This window comes from Monodelphis domestica, chromosome 2 (genome assembly GCF_027887165.1).
Source record: "Monodelphis domestica isolate mMonDom1 chromosome 2, mMonDom1.pri, whole genome shotgun sequence".
NCBI classification, from domain to species: Eukaryota; Metazoa; Chordata; class Mammalia; order Didelphimorphia; family Didelphidae; genus Monodelphis; species Monodelphis domestica.
The window spans coordinates 241,622,045-241,643,243 of record NC_077228.1 but is presented as its reverse complement, the minus strand read 5'-3'; the positions used below and the strand labels follow the sequence as shown (position 1 = coordinate 241,643,243).

Genomic DNA, 21,199 nt, shown 5'->3' with positions numbered 1-21,199 from the left:
TGGCTCCTTCGAGGCACGCCCTCTGACCATGGTTCCGCCGCCATATTGAGAAGGTCAAAATGAAAGAAACAGCGGACTGAGCCGTGAAACTGTCCTACATTAGCCGCCACTCACTCTTGCTTCCGGTCTTAGCTACCCATTTCCGCTCAATATTTTTTATGTTTTCGACTATCCCTAACCCAGTTCAAATAATCTTAATCTGGTTTTGATTCCTTTCCCGCTCAATCGCTTGTTCTTTTTGTCTTTTAACTCATTCTGTGCTAAGGAGGCCCAAACTCAGAGGGAATTGTGGCCAAGATAATGACCTTTTTTCGGGGTGGGGAGGTTTGGGAGTAACTGACACGTGGGTGCCTTAGCCACGTGGCCCTGAGGTTCACATTTAGGGTCCCCCTTTGGATTATTCGGATTTCTGCTCCACCTCCAGCTGCGTTTAGTGGAGTTTTGGCTCTCCTCGGAGTGCCTCAGATATGGCTCATCAGGAGGCTACATCCCTGGAAGAACCTATGGTCCGGGCCCAGCGGTTCCGGTTTTCTGAGGAGCCAGAACTAGGAGGGAAAAGGGCGGTGCTGGAGGTTCACATTCCCCAGGTGGGTAGGCTGGCGAGATTAAAAGCAGTACTTTCTCCATCTCCGTGCTATTACTTTGTGTGGGTCAGTGTACAAGCTGGACTTCTTTCTTGAGTTAAATTGATCCATATATCCCCTGGAAAGGTCTCCTTTGGTGGCAAGCTAAGTGCTCTTTGAAGAGGGAGTTTAGGGCTCTAACAGCAAGGTCATTTTAGTGGCTTGTGTGGTACAATGGAAGGAAGGAGCTTTGGAGTGGAGGGACTGAGTTAGCTGTATCACCTTGTATCTTTCCATAACATGTATGTTTCCTCACATGTAAAATAAGGAGTAGGCTGGGAGAGTGAACTAGATGACTTTGAAGGTCCCATATAGCTCTAAGTCTATGATCCTTAGCTTCCATACAACCCTAAGCCTATGATTCTTAGTCCTGATCTCTGATCCTGTTTTGAGTGTTGTTAACCTCACTTAGGTAAAAATCGCATGTCCTGAAACTGATGTACCTGTTTGGATTCCCTGAATGTCCTCAGAGATCTATTAAGCTTGATACATCCTCCTTTATCAGTAGGTGTGGTCAAAAGTCATATAAGGATAGTTTGGGATTTTATCCGTTCCCCCACAACAATGCAATAGGATGAGGAGGTCTTGGGATTTTTGACTGATGGCAAGTGCTTAGCTGGTTTCATCATCCCATTTCCCCTCTCCATGTTCTCAAACCCCAAAATGCATTCGTTTAAAACTGTTCAAGCCCTATACCATCCTCAGCCACTCTTCCTGAAATTAGCTTACATATTTAGTGGCATTCCCCCCTCTCCCCCCAAGTTCCTTGGGTAAGGAGTTTCGTTTTTATCTGTCTCCCTGCATCTGCAACTTAATGGGAAAGACATTTTTCATTTTATCTTTACAACCTTGAGAGGTAGGTGCATTATTATCCTAATTTTATGGTCTATCCTCCTATTAGATACCTGCACTGTGTACCTTGCAGGATTGTGGGGGAAATACTTTAACCTTAAGTAGCAAATCACCTTTTTTCAGTCTAAAAGGAGTTTCCTGAAGCTGAGGTTTAACCAACCTGTCACATAGCTAATAGAAATTCAGGGAAGCATTTTTATTAGCACACTACCCACTTACACACGGAGATGCCTCTCTGTGTGATTAATATATATGCAATGTTGTAGTGGAAAAAATGCAGAATTTGTAGTTGGGAGGAACTGGCCTTACTTTGCTATTAAATCTGATGTCTTAGGTTGTAGACTCCAGGTCCAGTTTTCTATTCACCTTACCACGAACAAAGCTTAGATCACAAGCTTTTTGAATGTAGTTAAGTCGAGGATCTTTCCACAATTCCAGACAATATGTCTGTCCTAAATTTTCCCTTAAATGAAAATGGAATGAGTCCATAAGCAATGATTATTATGCCAGTTTCACCCCTCTTGAAGACCATCAGTGAAAATGTTTTTCATTTTCAGGTTCTGCATTTCCAACATGGTATGTATATTTGGCCTTGTGCTGTGGTATTGGCTCAATACCTATGGCATCATAGAAGAAATCTGACTGGCAAAACTATTTTAGAGGTAAGTCGCTCAACTTTTTAAAATCTAGTTTCCTTCAAAAATCAGTGCATGTGACTACATGAGGCATTTCCCAATTCTTTTCCCCTAAGTTTTATACTGGCTCTCAATAGAATGTAAGGAACTTGAAGACTGATACTTTTGGGGGGATATGTCCACACACCCTGATTTAATGTTGTAAATAGCAGGCTATTAAAGTATGCTTTTTGATTAAGACTTTAATTTCCTAAACACAAAATCTTAAAAAGGTAGTTCCATAACAATACAGGAATTTCCTTCAAGATCTTGACAGATGAAGCTTTAAACATCCTTAACCAATGAATTTTGACATTGTCACTCCATTTTGCAGACTGCTCTTCTAGGCTATTTCTATAATTTACATTCCCTTTGGGTTAAATAAATTAGCATAGTGAAAACTGTGGACTAATCTAAAATTGACACGGATATCCCTTATGTGATCTTGCTATTCCCATGTACTTTGGTGCAAGCCATCATTTGCCAAGTTCCTTCAGAAATGATATCTACTGGATTTCCCCAGGTTCTCTTGTTGGCTTTATCACCCGAGGCCAGCCTGGAAACTGCCTCTATACAACAGGCTTGTACTACAGACCATCTTGGCCACCGATACTCATTTATTCTAATGACAGATTACAAAACTACATGATGACATTTACTTGTTCTTTGTATAAAAAATTCAGCACTTTTCATTCCTTTGGTCCTATATATTATACATACATGCATAATTTTGCAAAGAACTTTATGTTTGCCATTTTAGATTGGAGCAGGCGTGAGTCTTCCTGGGATAGTAGCAGCAAAATGTGGTGCTAAGGTAATACTGTCTGACAGCTCAGAGTTAACTCATTGTCTGGAAAACTGTCTGCAAAGCTGCCAGATGAATGACCTACCCAACATACCTATTACTGGGCTTACCTGGGGACAGATCTCACCTGAGTTATTGGCTCTACCACCCTTGGATATCATTCTGGCCTCTGATGTATTTTTTGAACCAGAAGGTAAGCTTAAATTTGACTTCAGGGATCATGCTTTTAAGCATCCCTTCAAGATAAATCATAAGTATTTCAGGGAATTTGATTTTGTAGTAGAAAAGGCAAACCTTTATTCACTAACTTGTTCCCACAGATTTTGAAGATATTTTAACTACAGTGTACTACCTAGTACAAAGGAATCCTCATGTTCAATTGTGGACTACTTACCAAGTTCGAAGGTAACCTAGAAAAAAGTGTGCACCATTAATTCTAATTAGTTCTTGGTCTGCATTCTGGCTGCTTTTGTTCTTCAGTTCTAGCAAACCCACTGCAGCTTTGCATTTAGCACAAACTAGATTGTTCTAAAGGTAAATAAAACTTAAGAAAAGCACTCTCAAAGTTGACAAAATCATATGGTAGCCATGTTAGTGAAGGAAAAATTAATGATTGAAGGGGGACTCAACTGCATTGTTAAGAAAAATCTTTATTTTCTTTAGTGCCGAGTGTTCACTTGAAGCTTTGCTCTACAAGTGGGAGCTGCAATGCATCCATATTCCTCTGGAGTCTTTTGGTGCCGACAGAGAACATCTAGCAGAATCTGCCCTTCCAGGAAGACATACTGTTGAAATGATGATCATTTCTTTGGCAAAGAATGTCCTCTGAAGTGTTCCTATGTCTCCAGCAATTAAATCCTACATGCTTCTTTTCAACAATATCACAATTCTGTTTAGTGTGCTTGCTGCATAGTAAAGCCACTAACAAGCCCACCCTTCTTAGTAGGAACCAGGAATAATAACTTGCAGAGTATTGTTTAAAAAAAAAAAAGGGGGGGAGAAAAAGAAAAAACCCTAATCATTTTTATGTTTATTCACTTGGCTTGGTAAAATAAAGCTTTAGTATAAACCAAAGCATGCAACCACCATAAAATTTTACCTAAAAATTATAAGACTTAGATCTTTAGACCCAAGAGTTATTAGTTAAGTACTTGGTGACTTTCACCTTTTTAACAGGCGAAAAATATAAAAATGGCCAATGCAGGAGCTGTTGACACTTTGGTACCCTGATTTTAGTAATGAACTTGGGTGTATGCCAAGTTAGCAGTAGTACCCAATTTTAACTCAAGGGGGAAAAAAAACTCAGGTAAAAAATAAAATCAAAAAATTTTGAGTACAGTCAATAATGACATTCACAGGTTAGTTGCATAGGTCTTTTAAACTATTAAAAAAATTAAGACCAAGACATTGAGTTTAGAGAAAAGCTAACATCAAGAAAAATGTTTTAATTGTAAACTACAGAACAGTGGTTATAATACAGAATTATCATAAGCAAAAGATACACCATGTTATCAGTACTTACAAAGGAATGCTTTCCTTAATGTTACATTTTTCATATGCCAAGTTCATACATGAAGATGATCAGATTTACCATTTTTTTTTGGGGGGGAAAAATAAGGTGTGTTTATCATCAGCTAGATGTGCTCACTGTATGCTCCGTAATTTATATGCAAGGCCCGGGTGACTGGAAGTGCAGTTGTCAGGCATTTTAATAAACTGGACAGCCATTTGTTTCTGCACGACAAGGCATCTTTACACAGGAGCAATCAGGAGAAAACAGGAAACAGCCAAGCACTCTGCACTGCAACACGCCACCTTAACAGCTAACCAGCATTACTCAACTGCTACACAACTGCGCCTAGTGCACAAAAATACATAAGAGAAGAGATTAGAATTGTGTTTGGTAAAAGAATCCTTTCAAAAATTAAGTCTTGTCACCTGAAAAATCTTATACAAATTTGGATTCAGATACTATTTGGTATCTGAAAGTAGCCAGCATTTTACAAAGAAATTTACACCAAGGTTTTGTAGATTTTTTTTTTTAACGGAATGAAGGCAATGTTGAGTTAACTTCTCTTGATAGCATTAGGCTATTCAGCATGTAATGGCTGTATGTTTCCTCAAAACTCAAGAGGCCACAAATTATGTTATGGGAGGAGTCTGTTTAATTTCAAACAAAAATCAGCACTATATAAACAAAAGTGAAAATTTACCTCAAATATCCAAAGCCAATAATGAAATCTGTAGTCGTTCACTTCACTAAATTACAAGAAATTTGAATAACAGCAACAAAATGGCACATAAAATGAAGTTTGCCATCTGAGGCAGCTTAAAACAAGTTAAAAAGTTAGACAAAATGTTACAAAATAACCTTTTCAATAGCCAGTTGCTTGTTTCAGGGACTCTTCAATGGACTGAATGTGGTCTTTTCCCCCCAAGTCATCCATTATGTTGCTCTCTGCGGTATCTAAGATTTGAAAAGAAAGGAATTCAGCCAATTTCATACACAGAAGACCTAGCAAGTGGTTATAACTTCAGGCAAGTTCCTCCTTATCTTGAGATGGCCTTACTAAAAAATGTAGTGAAATTTAAAAAAATTATAATGCTCTACAGCCACCCACGTTGCCTAAAAATTTGAGTTATACTAAAAAAACTATCAGCATAAATTTAAAGGAAGTCTTGCTTTTTTAAACTTCCTTGACCAAGAACCAAAAATCAAACAAAAAAACAGAAAAGATGGAAAAAGGCTGTACTTAAACCATCTTTTTACCTTGAACCCAGCCTCTTTAACTGTGATTAACAGTTATTTTGCATTATATGGGAGATAACCTTAAAAGCCACTTAAGAATACTTAGCTTTAAATTTGAGCTACTCAGGCCCCTTTACTTTTAAAAACAGGACCAAAAGATTTGAGGAGTTAAAGACACACTATCCTTTCCCACCCTGTATTCAATTTAATCCCCCCCCCCCCAATTTGGTGTTGAAATACTTGCCAAATCCATAAAATTCCCACTCAGTACAGAAACTGATGAACTGAATGTTCTTTGTATAAAGGATAGTGCATCTTTAACATTTAAAGACAAACCTGCTCCAACACACGCCCACAGAAACTGGTCCCTGGAGGATCAGCCAAATCAGTTAAAATCTGCAATACTGGCCAATATTCTTTTAGCAAACAGGAGACCCGCAGCTTTAAAGGGGAAAATGCAGATGTTGGATAAAAACAGCAAGAAATAATCACTTTTATTAGGTCTCTTAACAGTTTAAGCAAATAGCCATTAGTATCTAAATAAACATACTATCTTTTCTGCAGAACCCTGGCTTTGATTTTACTCCCAGGGCTGAGTAAGTATAACTCCTAACACAAGGAGTTTATTTTTAGGTTAATTGGCTTAAGAAACTATTCCAAACCCCACTTAAATGCTATTGTGTAAATGTCTCCCGGTTTAGGAGATAAAGCTTAGATCCTGGTAGACATTACCATTATCCTAAGAAGAAACTGCTCCTTCTTCTTCGGGAGACTTGGGGGGGCTCTTGGATCGAGATCTAGACTTTGATTCCCTCTTCGATACCGGTGGAGGACTTCTGGATCTGGACCTGGATCTGGACCTGGACCGAGATCTGGAGACCGAGGAAGACTTGGATTTGGATCTCCTGGCAGACCTGGACTTGGAGGTAGATCGAGATCTGGATCGAGTACGGGAACGAGACTTGGACCGGCTGTAACGAGATCGGCTTCGGGATCTGGAGCGACTCCTGCTTCGAGAACGGCTGCGGCGACGCCGTCTCGGGCTAGAGGCAGAAACAGGTATAACAGGCAGGGTTAGAAAATAGCAAGTTCGGCCCCGCCCGCGTGCTCCCGCCCAGGCCGCCATTATCTCACCCCACCAAGCGCCGCCATTTCCCCAGCCTAAAGAGGGAGGAAGGAAGGAAAGGGAAGGGGGAGGGGAGTATCTCCCAGAGCCACCCTTCCCTGCTTCACAAGGCAGGCCTGGTTACACCCAAGAACTCGAACAGTCCTAAATCTTGCTCCAAGACATGCGAAACAAAAGACTCCAGAGTGGGGGAGGGGAAACGGGACCACGTGCCCCCTCTCGGCCCCAGCCCACGCCATTAGGGCCACCACGTGGCTCCTCCGGCCAAAGGAGGCACTTTCCCGTCCCCACGGTTCCCTCTTCTTTCCTGCCTCCCGCCTCCGGTAATTAGAAAAAGACCACATCGACCCGTCTAGAGTCACTAAAGTCAAACCCAGTGCATCACCCCGCCCCCACTGGGCTCTCCTTTCCCGCCACCCCGGAACCCCGAAAACCCAGTTACCTCCCTCATTTTACCTGCGGCTCCGGCGTCCGTAGCCGCCTCCCCCGTACCTGCGGGGCGGCGGTCCTCGGCGGCTGTGGTGGGAGTCTGGCGGGCGGCCGTAGCGGGCCATCTGCACCCGCAGCTCCCGGCCGTCAAGCACGGCGCCGTCCATGGCGTCCATGGCGTCTTCGGCGTCGCGCTTGTCGTGGAAGCGCACGAAGGCGAAGCCACGGGACTCCTTGGTATAGCGATCGCGGGGGATGTAGACATCGCCCACCCGGCCGTACTTCTCAAAGACTCGCCGCAGAGTATCCGGCGAGGTACGATATGTCAGGTTGTCCACCTTCAGGGAAGTCATCCCCTCCACGTCTGGGGGAGGACGCCCGTAGCTCATGGCCGGCGAGGGCTCGGCCCGAAGGCTGCGCGCCGAGAAATCAACGCCCTGGGAGGGCCTGCGCGCGCGCTCAGCTAGAGGTGGCAGCAGCGACCCCGACGGTTCGCCGCAACTCGGAGGCTCCGGTGACCCTTTCTCTTCAGACGGGCCTGCGGCTGTGTCGGTGGAAGGAGATTTGGGGAACTTGGTCCGGTTTCACGACCCTCGCAATGGCTGCACGACCTTCCTCCTCCCTCACCTGAAAAGTAACTGAATGGGGCGCTACAACCCAGCGCCCGTTTATCACCCTCCTCACAAAATGGCGGCAGCGCTACCCGGAAATGAAAACTCTTGAGTCATTAGCTCCGCCCCTCGGCCAATCTGTGTAGCCCAATCTCACGGTCACCCTTCGATTCCCCGCCCCCACTAGGCCTGGACGTAGAAGCAAAGGCCCCGCCTGCAGAGGGCGTTGTTCGCTAATGGGGTGAGCTTGGCGGGAAGGCGACCACCAGATCCCGCCATACACTTTTCCCTCTGTACTCCCACTGCCTTACTAAAGGGCCCTTTTCCTTGGCCTTCCTCCGGAGGGATGGGGAGAAGGGAGATGTGGTTAAGGGTGGTGGCAGCCCTTGGCTCCGCCTCGCCCCGCCCCGCCCTTCGCCACACACCAGTGTGGAAGCTCCACGCTCGCCCTGGCGGAGGCCCCAGTCCTTCCAATTGTCCTATGGGGCTACCGCCCAAACCGACTTGCAGCGTCAGTTCCAGCCCTCCGGGTCCTCTGCCGATTCCACGCCCCCTTACGTCCACCGCTGAGGAGTGGGTGTTCCTATCCCTCTCGCCTCGGGACTGCATTTCCCAACGGTCCTAGCGCGCTCCGACCGGGGCCCAGTCAGCTGACCGAGTTGCCAGATTGGAGCAGCACTCCGGGACCCGGGGTTGGGGCCCCTGTCACACCCGCCACAACAGCCTGAGTCCGGCCGGGGAGGGGGAAGGGTGGGTGAATGAGTGTCCTGTCTGCACGTGCGGAAGAAACCTTCGTCCCCAGCTCTGGACGTGGTCAGCCCCGCTACCTCCACCCCTTTCGTAACTGACTCCCAGCCCTGGTGCCCACCCACCCCCTCCCTTAGTCTCTGTGACTCCTGGTCGTTTGTCTCCCCAGGGATCTCCAACGGGTTCGGTGCTGCAACGACTCTCGAGGCAAAATGTCCCCGGAATCTAAAAAGCTGTTCAACGTCGTTATTTTAGGCGTTGCCTTTATGTTTATGTTCACTGCCTTTCAAACTTGTGGGAATGTGGCGGTGAGTGGTGCTCTCTTTTCTTCAAATCTTACCTGCGCCTTATAAGTCCAGTATTGTTGCACATGAATTATAACAACGATTCTAAATTACACCCTCTACATCCTCACTCTCCCGCTACTTTTCTTTCCTTTTTTCTCCTCTTGGGTATTAGGATTGAATTTATGTGTGTCAAACAGGCAGCTCTCATTCTTCCATAAAGTGGGTGCTTAATCATTGCTTCCCCTTGTTCTTCCTTTGATTTGATTGTGTATTTGAGTAAGAAGTAAGTTTGTCCTCATTATTTCACTTTTTGACAATAGCATGTGCTTCATTAGTGTTTGGAAGAAAAGGAAATGAAACACCCAAGCCATAGTTTTAGCCAATTTGTGCCAACCATTTGAGTTAACTAGTCCTAGACCTGGGGTCCCCACCATGAGCTGTGTTCCTTATTGGATTGTGAATTCTGTGATGCTGTTTCAATATGTTCAGAGGGAACTTGTAGTAGGAATTTTGTAATTCCTTTTATTTTTCACACAGCAAACCGTTATCAGAAGCCTAAACAGCACAGATTTTCATGGCAGTGGATATACCAGGTATCGTACACTGGTTTTGTTTGTTTTATTTAACTTTGTCAGAAATCCCACTAACTAAAATTCAAAACACTGGATTTAAAGAATTCTTAGTTTTAAATCCTATTCCAGCCACTTATTAGGTATATGACCATTGGCAAATTAATTAACCTCTCTGAACTTCCATATCCTCCTCTCTAAAAGAGTGCCAATACTTTGTATGATGAAAATTTAAACCATTTTTAAAAATCTAATTAAAGTGACAAATTGTAGTCTTAGTTGGTACTTTTTTTTTTTTACTCAGTCATTTAAAACATATAATTAGTACCCAGACCTAAATGGAAGGGGATTCCTTTGTTTTCTTCATTTTATATAATAGTGTCAGGCATTTGGGGTTTAGCAAATAGAAAATTGGCCTAGGATTCAGGAAGATCTGGGTTAAAATCTTCCCTGTGACATAACTCTCAATGCCCTTAGTAACTCTAAGACTGAAAGTTACAAAACTGTTGTTGATCTACTCTTGTAAAAAGAATTAGGTCTCTGTTGGAGAGTTTCCTGTTAAAAATGAAGTAACAAGTCTAGAACAAAGAAAAAATAATATTGTCTGTTGCTTTCCTCAAAAGAAGCCTCCCAACTGTTTGCTTGTTTAAGCTTTTTTAAAATCAGATTCCTTGAGTACAACTTTCAGTGATTTGTTGTTTGACATTTATCAATCCATGTTCTCTTCCTTCTACTCCTTCCCCTTTTCTGAGACAACCAATAATATGATATAGGTTGTACATGTGTTACTATACATATTTCCATGCTTCAAAAGAAGGCTAGATAAAAATTCATGGAGGAAATAAAGAATGGCACATCTGCATTCTGACTTTGGCAGTTCCTTTGGAGTTGTCCTGGATCCTTGAATTGCTGATTAAGTCATTCACAGCTGACCAGCGTACTTAATTGTTTTTACTGTGTACAACTTGCTCCTAGTTCTGCTCATTTTAACTTTTCAACACTTCATATAAGACTCTTCTTGGGTTTTTTGGTGATCATCTTGTTTTTCATTTCTTATGGTGTAATAGTATTCCATTACACTCAATCTGAGATCATAATTGCCACCCCTGCTTTTTTTTTTTTACTTTGGCTGAGCTGTTACAGCTCTTTATCTCCCTGCTTTCAATATTTTCTTGTAGATAGCATATTCTGGGATTCTGACTTTTAATCCACTTTTCTATCCCCTTTCATTTTGTGGATGAGTTCATCATCACATTCATAGTTATGATTACTGTATATTTTCCTCCATCCTATTTCCCCCCTGTTTATTCTTTTCTTCATCTCCTTTAAGCCTTTCCCTGTTCATAAATATTTTTGTTTCTGACTATTGCCTGCTTGAGTTCACCCTCCCTTTTATTCATCCTTCCTTTTTTTATTCTCCCTCCCCTTCATACTTTCCTATAGGGTAAGATGGGTTTCTATAGCTAACTGTTTTGGATGTTATTCCCACTTTGCATCAATTCCAAAGAGAGTAAGGTTTAAGCATCACCCTCCCCCCCCATCTTCCCTTCTACTGTAGTGATTTTTACTCACTTCCTCATGTGTGATCATTTACACCCAATTTTCTCTACTTTTCTCTTTTCCCAGTCTTTCTTAACCCTTAATTTTGTTATGTTTTGTTTTGATAAATTCCCATTTTCAACTTTCTTTCTTGTTCCCTATGTATGCTCCTGTTCTTGAGTAGTTTCTATACCTTAAATATCCCCAGTGCCTTAAATATCTTAGTTATCCCCTTCTATTCAGTTTAGCCTCATTGTTTCCTTTGATTACCTAGTGTCTTAAGTATTTCTTATAGACATCTTAAATATTCTAATTAACACTTTCTCATGTAGGAATGTGTTCTCATTGAGTCCCCTGAGGTGTTTTTTTTTACTTTTTTAGGACATTCTTGAGTAGCAAATTTGATCATCAAATTTTTCTTTTCAGTTCTAAGTATTTGTCAGAAATAGCTGGAAGTTCTCTATTTCATTAAATGTGTACTTTTTCCCATTGAAGTTGGCTGGGTAGATGATTCTTGGTTTTGTCCTAGATCCTTTGCTTTGTGTAATATCCTATTCCATGACATTTGTCCCTTTTAATGTAGAAGCAACTGGATCCTGTGTAATCCTGATTGTTGCTCCATCTTTTTATCTGACTGCTTACAATGTTTCCTTCATGGGAGTTCTGGAATTTGGCTAAAATAGTTCTAGGGTTGTTAAATTTGGGATCCATTTCTGGTGGTGATCAGTGGATTCTTTCAATTTCTATTTTCCCCTCATGTTCAAGAACATCAAGGCCGTTCACCCTAATAATTTCTTGCAATGTGGTGTCTAGGCTCTTTTTTAAAAAAAAAATCAACTTTCAGGCAGTCTAATGATTCTTAAGTTATCTTTCCTGGATCTATTTTCCATGCTAGTTGTTTTTCCAGTGAGATATTTTACTTTTTTTCATTTGTTTGAATTTGTTTTTATTGTTTTTTATTATCTCATAGGATCTTCTTATAGCTTCTGTTTGTCCAATTCTAATTTTTAAGGAGATATTTTCTTCTTTAAGACTTTGTTCTTCCTTTTTTTAAGAGTTAGTTTCCTGTTTGAGGTTTTGTATTTCCTCTTTTAGAAACCTGTTTTCTTCAGTGAGTTCTTGCTCTAAGCTATTGACTTTTATAATTTTCTCTTGTAATTTTTCTTCAAAAGCTCATTTTTTTTTAATCCTTTTTTGGATCTCTTCCAGGAGTTCTTTTTTAGTCTGACATCCTTTCACATATTTGAGGGTTCACGCATTTCTGTTTTGGCATTGCCTTTTTCTGAGGTTTCATTTGATCTTCCGTTTTTGCTGAAATAGCTTTCCAGAGTAAGACCTTTCTTTTTTTTTCTCTTTTACTCATTTTGAGAGTTTTTTTTCCCCCCATGATGAGGTTCAGCTTCATTTCTGGGGTTGAGGGAGTATTGATTTTGGGTTCCCCAGGTGCCATGTAGTATGTTTAGCTGGATTTCACTATACAGCTGGCAGTTCCCCTTGGTGTTGCCTTCCACTGAGGGTTCCTTTGACTGTGTGTGTGTCTTGGGCTGCTCCTCATGGTTCTGATTTCACTGCTTTCATCTCTTCACCCCAGCAAGATGGGTTCTTCCTATTGCCCCCTTTGGCTTTTTTTGGCTGAAGTCCAGCTTCATTTTGTCTTTTATTGGTAATATCCCTTTGGAATTTGTTTTTGAGTGTTTTTTTCTTTTGTGGCTGTTTGGAGATAGGTTTGGGTGAGTTTAGAACTTTTCTTAGTCCTCCATTTTGGCTTATGTCCTTCAAAAAAACCAAGTTTCTTTTGGAAAGTGTTTCAGTCATAGGATCATCTCTTCAAAGCTAGAAGGGAACCACTTAAGACCCTTCTCCCATTACAGTTAAACAAAATGAGACCTGAAGACCTTAAGTTTTTTAGCCAAAGTTACATTTTACAGATGGAGACTTTTGAGATGCATAGACTTTATCACTTCACAGGTATATCATATTTGAAGGTAGAAAAATAATTTTTTTTTCTGGAAAAAAGAACAAAAGCTGCATAGTTTTCCTACAGTTTGTGTGTATTTGTCTGTGTGGGCCAGCAGTCCAGTTTCTTTCAGTTTTTATATTTTTTCATTTATTACTTCTGAGTTTGACCTATATTAAATTAAACAATGAGAAGCAGCATTGCCTGGTGGCTAGAGATGGGGGCTTCCAAGCCAGGAAACTCAAGGTTTATGTTTTATCTTTGACATATACTGGTGGTGTGATTCTATGAGTATCGCTTTCAGGCAAGACTGTTAAGGTGCAGAAAGCCTATATTGGGAGGTAGGAATTTCTTCAGTTAAAAGTTCCCCATATAGTCAAAGAAATTTATGGGTCTTGATCTTATTCCTACCCTCTATTAAATAATAAGTACATTAATTATCCAAGCAATTAATAAAATAAGACAGTTTATATTTATATGTATATGTATATATATATAAATATATAACTTTATCACACTTAATTCTGAAATCCTAACCTCATTAATGTCACTTTGTGATAATATTCCTCCATTTTAAAACTGAGATAACTTATTTTGGCTTTAAGTTTAGGCCCCAAACCTGAGTTTTAAATTTAGCATAAATTTCATTCTCCTGAATATTCTTGGTAGCTAAATCAAGTTATTCATTAGTAAACCCTAAAATTTTGCTTAATTAAGTATCATGGTATGCAAATTGCAATTGTAGCAAGTGAAAATTTACTTTCAAGTAACTGGGGTTAATAGCAATTTTTGTTTAAATATGTTATATCAAATAATTAGAAGAATTTTATGCAGTATTGTACTAAGGTAAATAACATTGATTTTTACCAAGGAAAATAAATTATAACCAAGTATTATAGATTTATATAGTGTTAAACTGGAAAAAACACAGAATTATTAAAGTCAGAAAAACCACATCTTTAATTAGGAGAAGGGTTCAGTACATTTCTTCAAGGCCTCTACACAGTTGTGAGACTCTGACTACTCTGGCTACCTACTCCTGGGAGCACCAATCCTAAGAGACTGACAGCTCCAAGAAATAAAAGAATTTGGGGAACTTTTTTTAGGGAACAGAGCTTGGAAGAATATAGTTGATTGACTTTACAATGGCTACAAAGAAAATGGGGAGACCTAGATTAGACCTAGATGGGAGAGGCTGATGCCTTACAATGGACACAAAAGGAAAAGATCCAGCCAAGGGGTGAGCTACCTTAGAAAAGGACTTTGACACAAAGGGAGAAACTACCAGGACAAAAAGGGTATTTAACACCTGCTTGAATTTGCTAGCTCCACCTAAAATGCTTTAAAGCCCATTGCTAATCCAAAACTTGTGAAGTTGGGCTTCACTTTCAAACTAACTGAACTTGGTGGTGTTTTTAGATTCCAAGTTAACAAAAATAATCTTTTTACTATCTTCTATATATTCTAATATATATATATTAATACATTATAGATTAATATAGTCTGATAATGGTAACATTGTTTTAATAAGGATCTTTTCATGTAAATAACAGATTTTTTTAATTGAAAGAAAAACTATAATAAATCCAAATAGATTGCTTTAGAAAATCATTTAAAACTTCTTAAATGGCATTTCACAATTTTTTTCTTGTTTATCTTAATTTTTTTTCATGTAGCATGGCAATTATTTATGGAGTGTTCTCTGCTTCAAACTTGATTACTCCTTCAATTGTTGCCATAGTGGGACCTCAACTATCTATGTTTGCTAGTGGTTTATTTTATAGGTAAGTAGCATAATAGCACATCATTTTTTTCATCAGAATACCATCCATTTTTTTAAGAACTTAGTAAAAGTTCAAATGTTTTCTAATTTAGCTGGAGGTGAACCTAATATCATTCCTTTGTAATTCTAGGGAGCATTTTTCAGTTTGGATGTTTAGTTGGATGCATTCTAGATGTTAATGTAATTAACTCTTCAGGAAATCATATCCTATTTATCAGGAACCCTGTAGTGTTCATTAATTTTTAATTCTAAAAATTACTGTGCATAAAAATATTTGAGAGTAATGAGTTTTCAATAAGAAGACCAAGCCAATGAGAGGCAAAAATTTGGAGAAGAAAAATTAACTCAAAAGTATTACTTAAAAAAGCAAAATTTTATTGTGTCAAAGAACTATTTAGACTGGTATATAATTCTTGTTTATTTGTTAAAGGATTTTATTAAAAAAGAGAAAATTAGAGTAGGGACATTTGTATTCATTTTTATGTTACTGTTCCTGGAAATAACTTGCTATGATAACTTTACTTGTAATATCTGGACTCTTTTGTTCCTCAGGGATTGAATAGCTTCCATTGAAATCTTTTAGGTTGTTTTTTAAATTGACAAGAAAGAAAGCACAGTTTGATGATTGAACCTTTCACCCTAAGGCTAGGATTATAACCTCTCTATCTATTCTGCTGATTCATTTGTCTGAAGCCATTTGCAAGCATTTCATCCATCCAGTGCCTAGTTTAAAAAATGATAGTAGCTCTAAAAGAAATGGAAAAATCACATTTTTTTTCCTTTTGAAAATTGGAACATATTACAACTTAAATTTTAGAGAAAGATGAAGACACATTGATTCTTAGAAGGCAGTATTGGCATGTTTTGTGTATTATTTGAAGATAATAAATTGACCTGTTATATTTTAGCATATACATTGCCGTTTTTATCCAGCCTTTCACATGGTCCTTCTACACAGCATCTGTTTTCATTGGGATAGCAGCTGCTGGTAAGCATGACTTTGTCTTCCTACTCTACATTTTTCTGGGGCTTATCAATGGGTATCATTTGTAAAATTAAGTAAATTAATCTTTTTTAAAAATTAACTTTGGTTTGCCTTTTAGTACTTTGGACAGCACAAGGAAATTGCTTGACAGTAAATTCAGATGAAAATACTATTGGAAGAAACAGTGGGATTTTCTGGGCACTTTTGCAGTCCAGGTAGATTTTTTATTATGGAATCTTTTTTTTCTTTGATTATTAAGTTCAACTCAAACTCATTCCTTTTTTTATTCAGGAATAACTCCTCAGACTTTACACATCAATTAATTTTTATTTAAATTTCCAGATATGTGTAGTGTTATTCCCAAAATTACAGAATGAGTTAAAATATACAATCCATACTTTCAGGAATTCACAGATACAAATTACAAAGAAGAAAATTGCAATCATATAAAAGTATAAGATTAATTATATTAACCAAATAAAAAAGCATCACATAGTCATTATCTTTTAAGCTCATCTTGGTATCACCCTCATGAGTCTTTCCTTTGTTTTGGTAATTTATATGACTGTGAATGTGTATATCAGAATCAGCTAGCATTTATTAAGCACCAATAGGTTCCAAGCACTATACTAAGTACTGAGGATACAAAAAGAAGTAAAATAGTTCCTGTCCACAAGGAGCTTATAGTCTAATGGGAGGAGACTACATGCAAACAACTATGTACAAATAAGATATACTTGGAATAAAATGGGGCTAGGCCAAGGAGGAAGGCTTTAAGATTAAGAAGAATCAGAAAAGCTTCTTGCAGAAGGTGAGATTTTAGTTCAGATTTGAAGTATGTTTGGGAAGCCAAATGGTAGAGATGAGAAAGGAGAATATTCCAAACATGGGAAATAGCCATTAAAAATGCCCAGAGTCTGACTACAGGGGGGAAGGGGATACAACTGAGGAGAGACTCTAAATGAACACTCTAATGCAAATACCAACAACATGGAAATGGGTTCAAACCAAGAACACATGTGATACCCAATGGAATCGTGCATCGGCTATGGGAGAGGTGGGGGGAAGGGAGTGGGGGGGAAGGTAAAGAAAATGATCTTTGTTTCCAATGAATAATGTTTGGAAATGACCAAATAAAATAATGTTTAAAGTGAAAAAAAAATGCCTAGAGTCTAGAAATGGAGTAAGGAATAGCAAAGAGGCTAGTGTCACTATATCAAAGAATATGTTATAGGAAGTAAGGCAAAAAGAGGCCAGGTTATGAAAGGCTTTAAATGCCAAATAGAATTTTACATTTGATCCTAAAAGCAATGAGGAGCTATTAGAGTTTATTGAATAAGGAACTGGTACAATCAGATTTATGCTTTCATAGTTGAATGGAAAATGAACTGAAGTGGGGAAGAGACTTGAAGCAGAGAGGGCAACAGAAAAGCTTTTACGGTAATCTAGAAAGTGGTATGGAAATGAAATGTCCTGGACCAGGATGGTAGAAACATTCTAGGAGAAAATGGGATATATATGAGAAATATTGCAAAGGTGGGATCTCTAGGATCTTGGTAACAGGTAAGGGACAGCGATAAGTCCAGGATGACATCTAGGTTTAGAACATTGGTGACTGGGAGGACGGTGGTTCTGTCATGGATATAGAATGAATTTCTAATTTCCCAGTTCAGAATGCCCCCCCCCCCCCAAAAAAAAATGCATGTTTTGCCACGGGCAAGGTCCAGCCTCACTCAAGACTTCAGGGGTTCCCAACAGGTGGCAAACGATCAGTCAAGAAAATAACAAATGGAAAACAGCTGTATCTTTACGGCCATGGGAATGCTTTGTATCTGATAGCTGCTCCACCATCCCCAGGCTTGATGTTTATACCCATTTTCTTGGCACATAGATACATTACCTAACACACACATCTAAATAGAGATAATTGGAAAAGTGATACATTAACTTTTTTTTTTTAACCCTTACCTTCCAATACTGTGTATTGGCTCCAAGGCAGAAGAGTGGTATGGGCTAGGCAATGAGGGTCAAATGACTTGCCCAGGGTCACGCGGCTGGGAATTTGAACCTAGGACCTTCCATCTCTAGGCCTGACCCTCAATCCACTGTGCTACCGAGTTGCCCACGATACATTAACTTTTTACAAATCACTTGATTAACATTCTATATTCTTGTATTGTGGTTACAGTTTCTTTTTTTTTTTTTTTAATAAAACCCTTACCTTCCGTCTTGGAGTCAATACTGTGTATTGGCTCCAAGGCAGAAGAGTGGCAAGGGCTAGGCAATGGGGGTCAAGTGACTTGCCCAGGGTCACACAGCTAGGAAGTGGCTGAGGCCGAATTTGAACCTAGGACCTCCCGTCTCTAGGCCTGGTTCTTAATCCACTGAGCTACCCAGCTGCCCCCACAGTTTCTTGATAGAATAGAGGTTTCACTCAAGAAGAATGATTTTGTCACAGGTGGCTTAATTTTCTCATTACCCTGTGAGTTTTTGAACTTACAAACAATCAAGGAAAATTACTTATTGCTTTTAATAAAAGGGAATAATCAATCAAGAGTTCTTAAAAGACAATTCAACAATCATAACATTGAGGTTGAGAGGTACTGGGAACACAATTCAGATTTAATCTGATCATTTTTCAGGGTTTACTAGGGAGTTTCTCACTGGTGAGTTACTGGTTTGTGAAGTCAAGTCACTGAGGCATGTTGAAGCTTAGTGTACCTGTACATATTATATGGGCCTTTATGATTGATTTGTATGCTGGCTTCATGAGAATAGGTTTCTGTGAGTGGGAATGTTTTGGGCTTGGCCAGTAGCTGCGGTTTCACTGGGGATTATGTACCTAAGTAAACCTTAGCTACCACACCTGACTTTGTCAAGGCGTTGTGGGCTGATGGCTCCCAGCAATGTTTAAAGTAATAAAAGAATAATTTCTTCATAGATTCTTGTAATTCAGGAACTTAACTTGAAGTTTCCAAGTTGTCTTTCCTAATACTCTAGTAAATCACATGATTCAAAATGAGTTTACTTTTCTTTGAAAAGCTTCTGTGAATCAGGTCATTGTCATATGACAGGAGATGTTGTTCCATTTGTAGGGACAGCACATTCTTCCAGGTTTCAATTGTGAATTAAATTTTCCAAGCATGGAATGGAGGGGAGTCATTGTTTGTCATAATTATTACTCTGCAGTTACTGAGGGAAAAACAGCAAAGATGGGAGGCAGGGATATGCTGTTACCACACATATTTTTATCTCAAAATACCTGAATTCATTTTTAAAAATCACTAAATGGTAATTTAATTTATCTCCTTAACATTTTTCCTCTCTTAGCTTGTTCTTTGGAAATCTTTACATTTATTATGCTTGGCAAGGGAAAACTCAGATATCAGGTTTGTGTTGTTTACTTTGTTTTTAATATATAGTTTAGGCTCCAGTGATAGCTATTATTTCTTATTTGGGGCATTGTGATGATAAAGCTTGGGCTTCTAGATTCTCATTTTCATATTCTGAGATTTTAGCAATAGTAAGCCAGCAGCTCATTTAATTTTTTCTGTAGAGTAGATTGCCATATTTCAAATGGTACTAAAGATTTTTAAATCATCTGTGCAGTTTTGTTGTCTGAGGATTATGCAAGAAATGCTTGATATTTAATCAGGAGAAAATCTTTGAACTTCATTTCTTTTAACTGTTTTTACATTGCTTTGTAATAACAAAAGTGATTTTCTTTTTGTATGATCATTCCTTTGGCATATTAACATATCTGAAACATAATGGCAAGAGTGGAATTGGCATTTTACTTCTTATACAAAGTTTAACAGGGTTTATTGAAGTATTTAACAAATATTTTGATAATTTAGTGTCTTAGCTGTTGTTAGCTTCTGTGGGGAAAAAAATCAATTTTAAGAATTATTTATATAATTAACACTAACTATTTTTTTTTCTTCAGAGAATGACCGAAGAACAGTTTTTATTGCTCTGACCGTGATTAGCCTTGTGGGGACAGTTCTTTTCTTTCTCATTAGGAAACCAGACCCTCCTAATGTATTGGGAGATGATGGTTCCTCTGATAATGAGAGTCTGGAAGTCAACATGTAAGAACTTTGGAAATTAACTTTTTTTTTTTAATTGTATAAATAGTGCAGGGATCACCAAGCTCTTTATTCCTTGCTATCATCACAAAAGCTAGACAGTCCCAATAGTTGGAGGAATGACAAAAAGAAAAAAGGAAGATGAAACGGGTGGAATGGAAATAGAAGAGGAAGGTGTTATATAAAAGACCTAAATTCTGAGCTTGTCTTCACCACTTGGTCAAGTCACTTGGTTAAAAGGTTAATCTTTTTGGATGTCAGTTACCTAACCTCTATAATAAATCTACCAATAGTTGCCCTAAGGACACTCACTGATATATATATATATATATATAACTGCTTATTCTTAGTGTCACTTCTTCGGATGATTTTTTTCACATTGGATGAATTCACTTCATTTATCAAATGTCTACTATGTGCAAGCATTATGCTAAATTCTAGAAAATTTTCAAATCAGCCCTGAATGTTATTTTACATAATCTGTTTTAAGTAATGAAGTTTAATACATTTTTTAAAGTAAGTAATTAAGTTTAAACTATTCCTTTTCAAGAATATATAGACCTAAAAGGAAATATCTTCAGAAATTATCTTCCCTTTTTATTTTTCTGCTTTATTAAAGACTAATAAGTTTGGGTAAATTTTTGTTCTTTTATATGCCTTTATTGACAGTTTACATATTTTTTGAAAAATAGTGTCTAAAAGTCTCTAGAGAAGCAAAAACAAATCATTTGGACTATCATTTTTATTTTCTGTGAAATGACTGTCAGATAACTATTCTCAGCCAGTAAAAGACTTAAAATTTTTGTTTGTCTTTACCATCCAGGGAGGTAATTTTTAATCTGAGAGAATTGACTGAAGCATTTAATTTTTCTTGAGTTATGAGTTGGGTACAAATTTTAAAAGTATATGAAGTTTTTATAAAATAAGGGGGAAAGGTATAAATGTGTTTCAACTATCTGTTTCAGTATTTTGGACGTTAGCATAAACCACTAAAAATAAAGGAGATAGATGGGGTATCATACTGTGGTAAATACCATATTTTTTTTGTCAAATCTTTAGGGGCAGTGTTGTATAGTAGAAAAGGCATGAGACATGGATTCTAGTTTTGACTGCCACTAATGAATCATAGTTCATATTTTTATATCACTTTACAATTTACAAAGTACTTTTTTCATAGTCCTGTGAGTTATAGGTATATGTAGTACAAGTACCCTCCCCCATTTTAGATCTGAGGAAATAGATTCAGAAAGGTTAAGTAATTGCCCATGATTATACTAGGTCTTGGTTTATGCGTATGTAAAAGGATGTATCACTAAAGTTTCTCTTACCTTGAGATCTATAAAAATCATGTTAATGCATAAAGATAATTAGAATG

General features: G+C 38.6%; 4 protein-coding genes across 11 annotated transcripts in view; 3 read left to right on the top strand and 1 right to left on the bottom strand.

The window, feature by feature from the left end:
* The first annotated feature begins 33 nt into the window (after window positions 1-33).
* METTL23 (methyltransferase 23, arginine) lies at window positions 34-3,835 on the top strand. Its single transcript, XM_001380563.5, has 5 exons — window positions 34-587; window positions 2,033-2,137; window positions 2,910-3,147; window positions 3,275-3,359; window positions 3,618-3,835. The coding sequence occupies exons 1-5, from the start codon at window positions 468-470 to the stop codon at window positions 3,781-3,783; spliced, it is 714 nt and encodes a 237-aa protein (XP_001380600.2). The 5' UTR covers window positions 34-467; the 3' UTR covers window positions 3,784-3,835.
* On the bottom strand, window positions 3,585-8,422 carry SRSF2 (serine and arginine rich splicing factor 2). Of its 4 annotated transcripts, none has more exons than XR_001628152.2 (4): window positions 7,286-8,420; window positions 6,436-6,746; window positions 5,326-5,421; window positions 3,585-4,812 (listed from the first exon to the last, which is right to left on the bottom strand). XR_001628152.2 is itself a non-coding variant. In XM_001371330.5 (3 exons), the coding sequence occupies exons 1-2, from the start codon at window positions 7,645-7,647 to the stop codon at window positions 6,443-6,445; spliced, it is 666 nt and encodes a 221-aa protein (XP_001371367.1). In that variant the 5' UTR covers window positions 7,648-8,422; the 3' UTR covers window positions 3,585-5,421; window positions 6,436-6,442. The 4 variants fall into 4 exon arrangements, 2 of the variants coding, with proteins under 2 accessions (XP_001371367.1, XP_007483035.1); XR_008915862.1 differs by having other exon boundaries at window positions 7,322-7,948; XM_001371330.5 differs by having other exon boundaries at window positions 3,585-5,421; window positions 7,286-8,422.
* The window catches only part of MFSD11 (major facilitator superfamily domain containing 11), a 36,242-nt gene continuing 23,040 nt past the window's right edge, over window positions 7,998-21,199 (top strand). The window contains exons 1-8 of one of the 5 annotated variants that reach the window (XM_056814245.1): window positions 7,998-8,110; window positions 8,786-8,924; window positions 9,441-9,496; window positions 14,645-14,752; window positions 15,660-15,739; window positions 15,855-15,951; window positions 19,067-19,125; window positions 19,683-19,827. In XM_056814245.1, the coding sequence (XP_056670223.1) occupies window positions 8,106-8,110; window positions 8,786-8,924; window positions 9,441-9,496; window positions 14,645-14,752; window positions 15,660-15,739; window positions 15,855-15,951; window positions 19,067-19,125; window positions 19,683-19,827 (689 nt within the window). In that variant the 5' untranslated portion in view covers window positions 7,998-8,105. Of the gene's footprint in view, window positions 8,111-8,215; window positions 8,443-8,465; window positions 8,683-8,785; window positions 8,925-9,440; window positions 9,497-14,644; window positions 14,753-15,659; window positions 15,740-15,854; window positions 15,952-19,066; window positions 19,126-19,682; window positions 19,828-21,199 lie in introns of those variants that run through there. The other 4 variants (XM_001371304.5, XM_056814247.1, XM_056814246.1 and 1 more) reach the window with 4 other exon arrangements.
* The window catches only part of MGAT5B (alpha-1,6-mannosylglycoprotein 6-beta-N-acetylglucosaminyltransferase B), a 253,842-nt gene continuing 241,496 nt past the window's right edge, over window positions 8,854-21,199 (top strand). The window contains exons 1-2 of the mRNA XM_056814244.1: window positions 8,854-8,924; window positions 9,441-9,496. The gene's annotated coding sequence lies outside the window, so the exon portion shown is untranslated. The remainder of the gene's footprint in view (window positions 8,925-9,440; window positions 9,497-21,199) is intronic.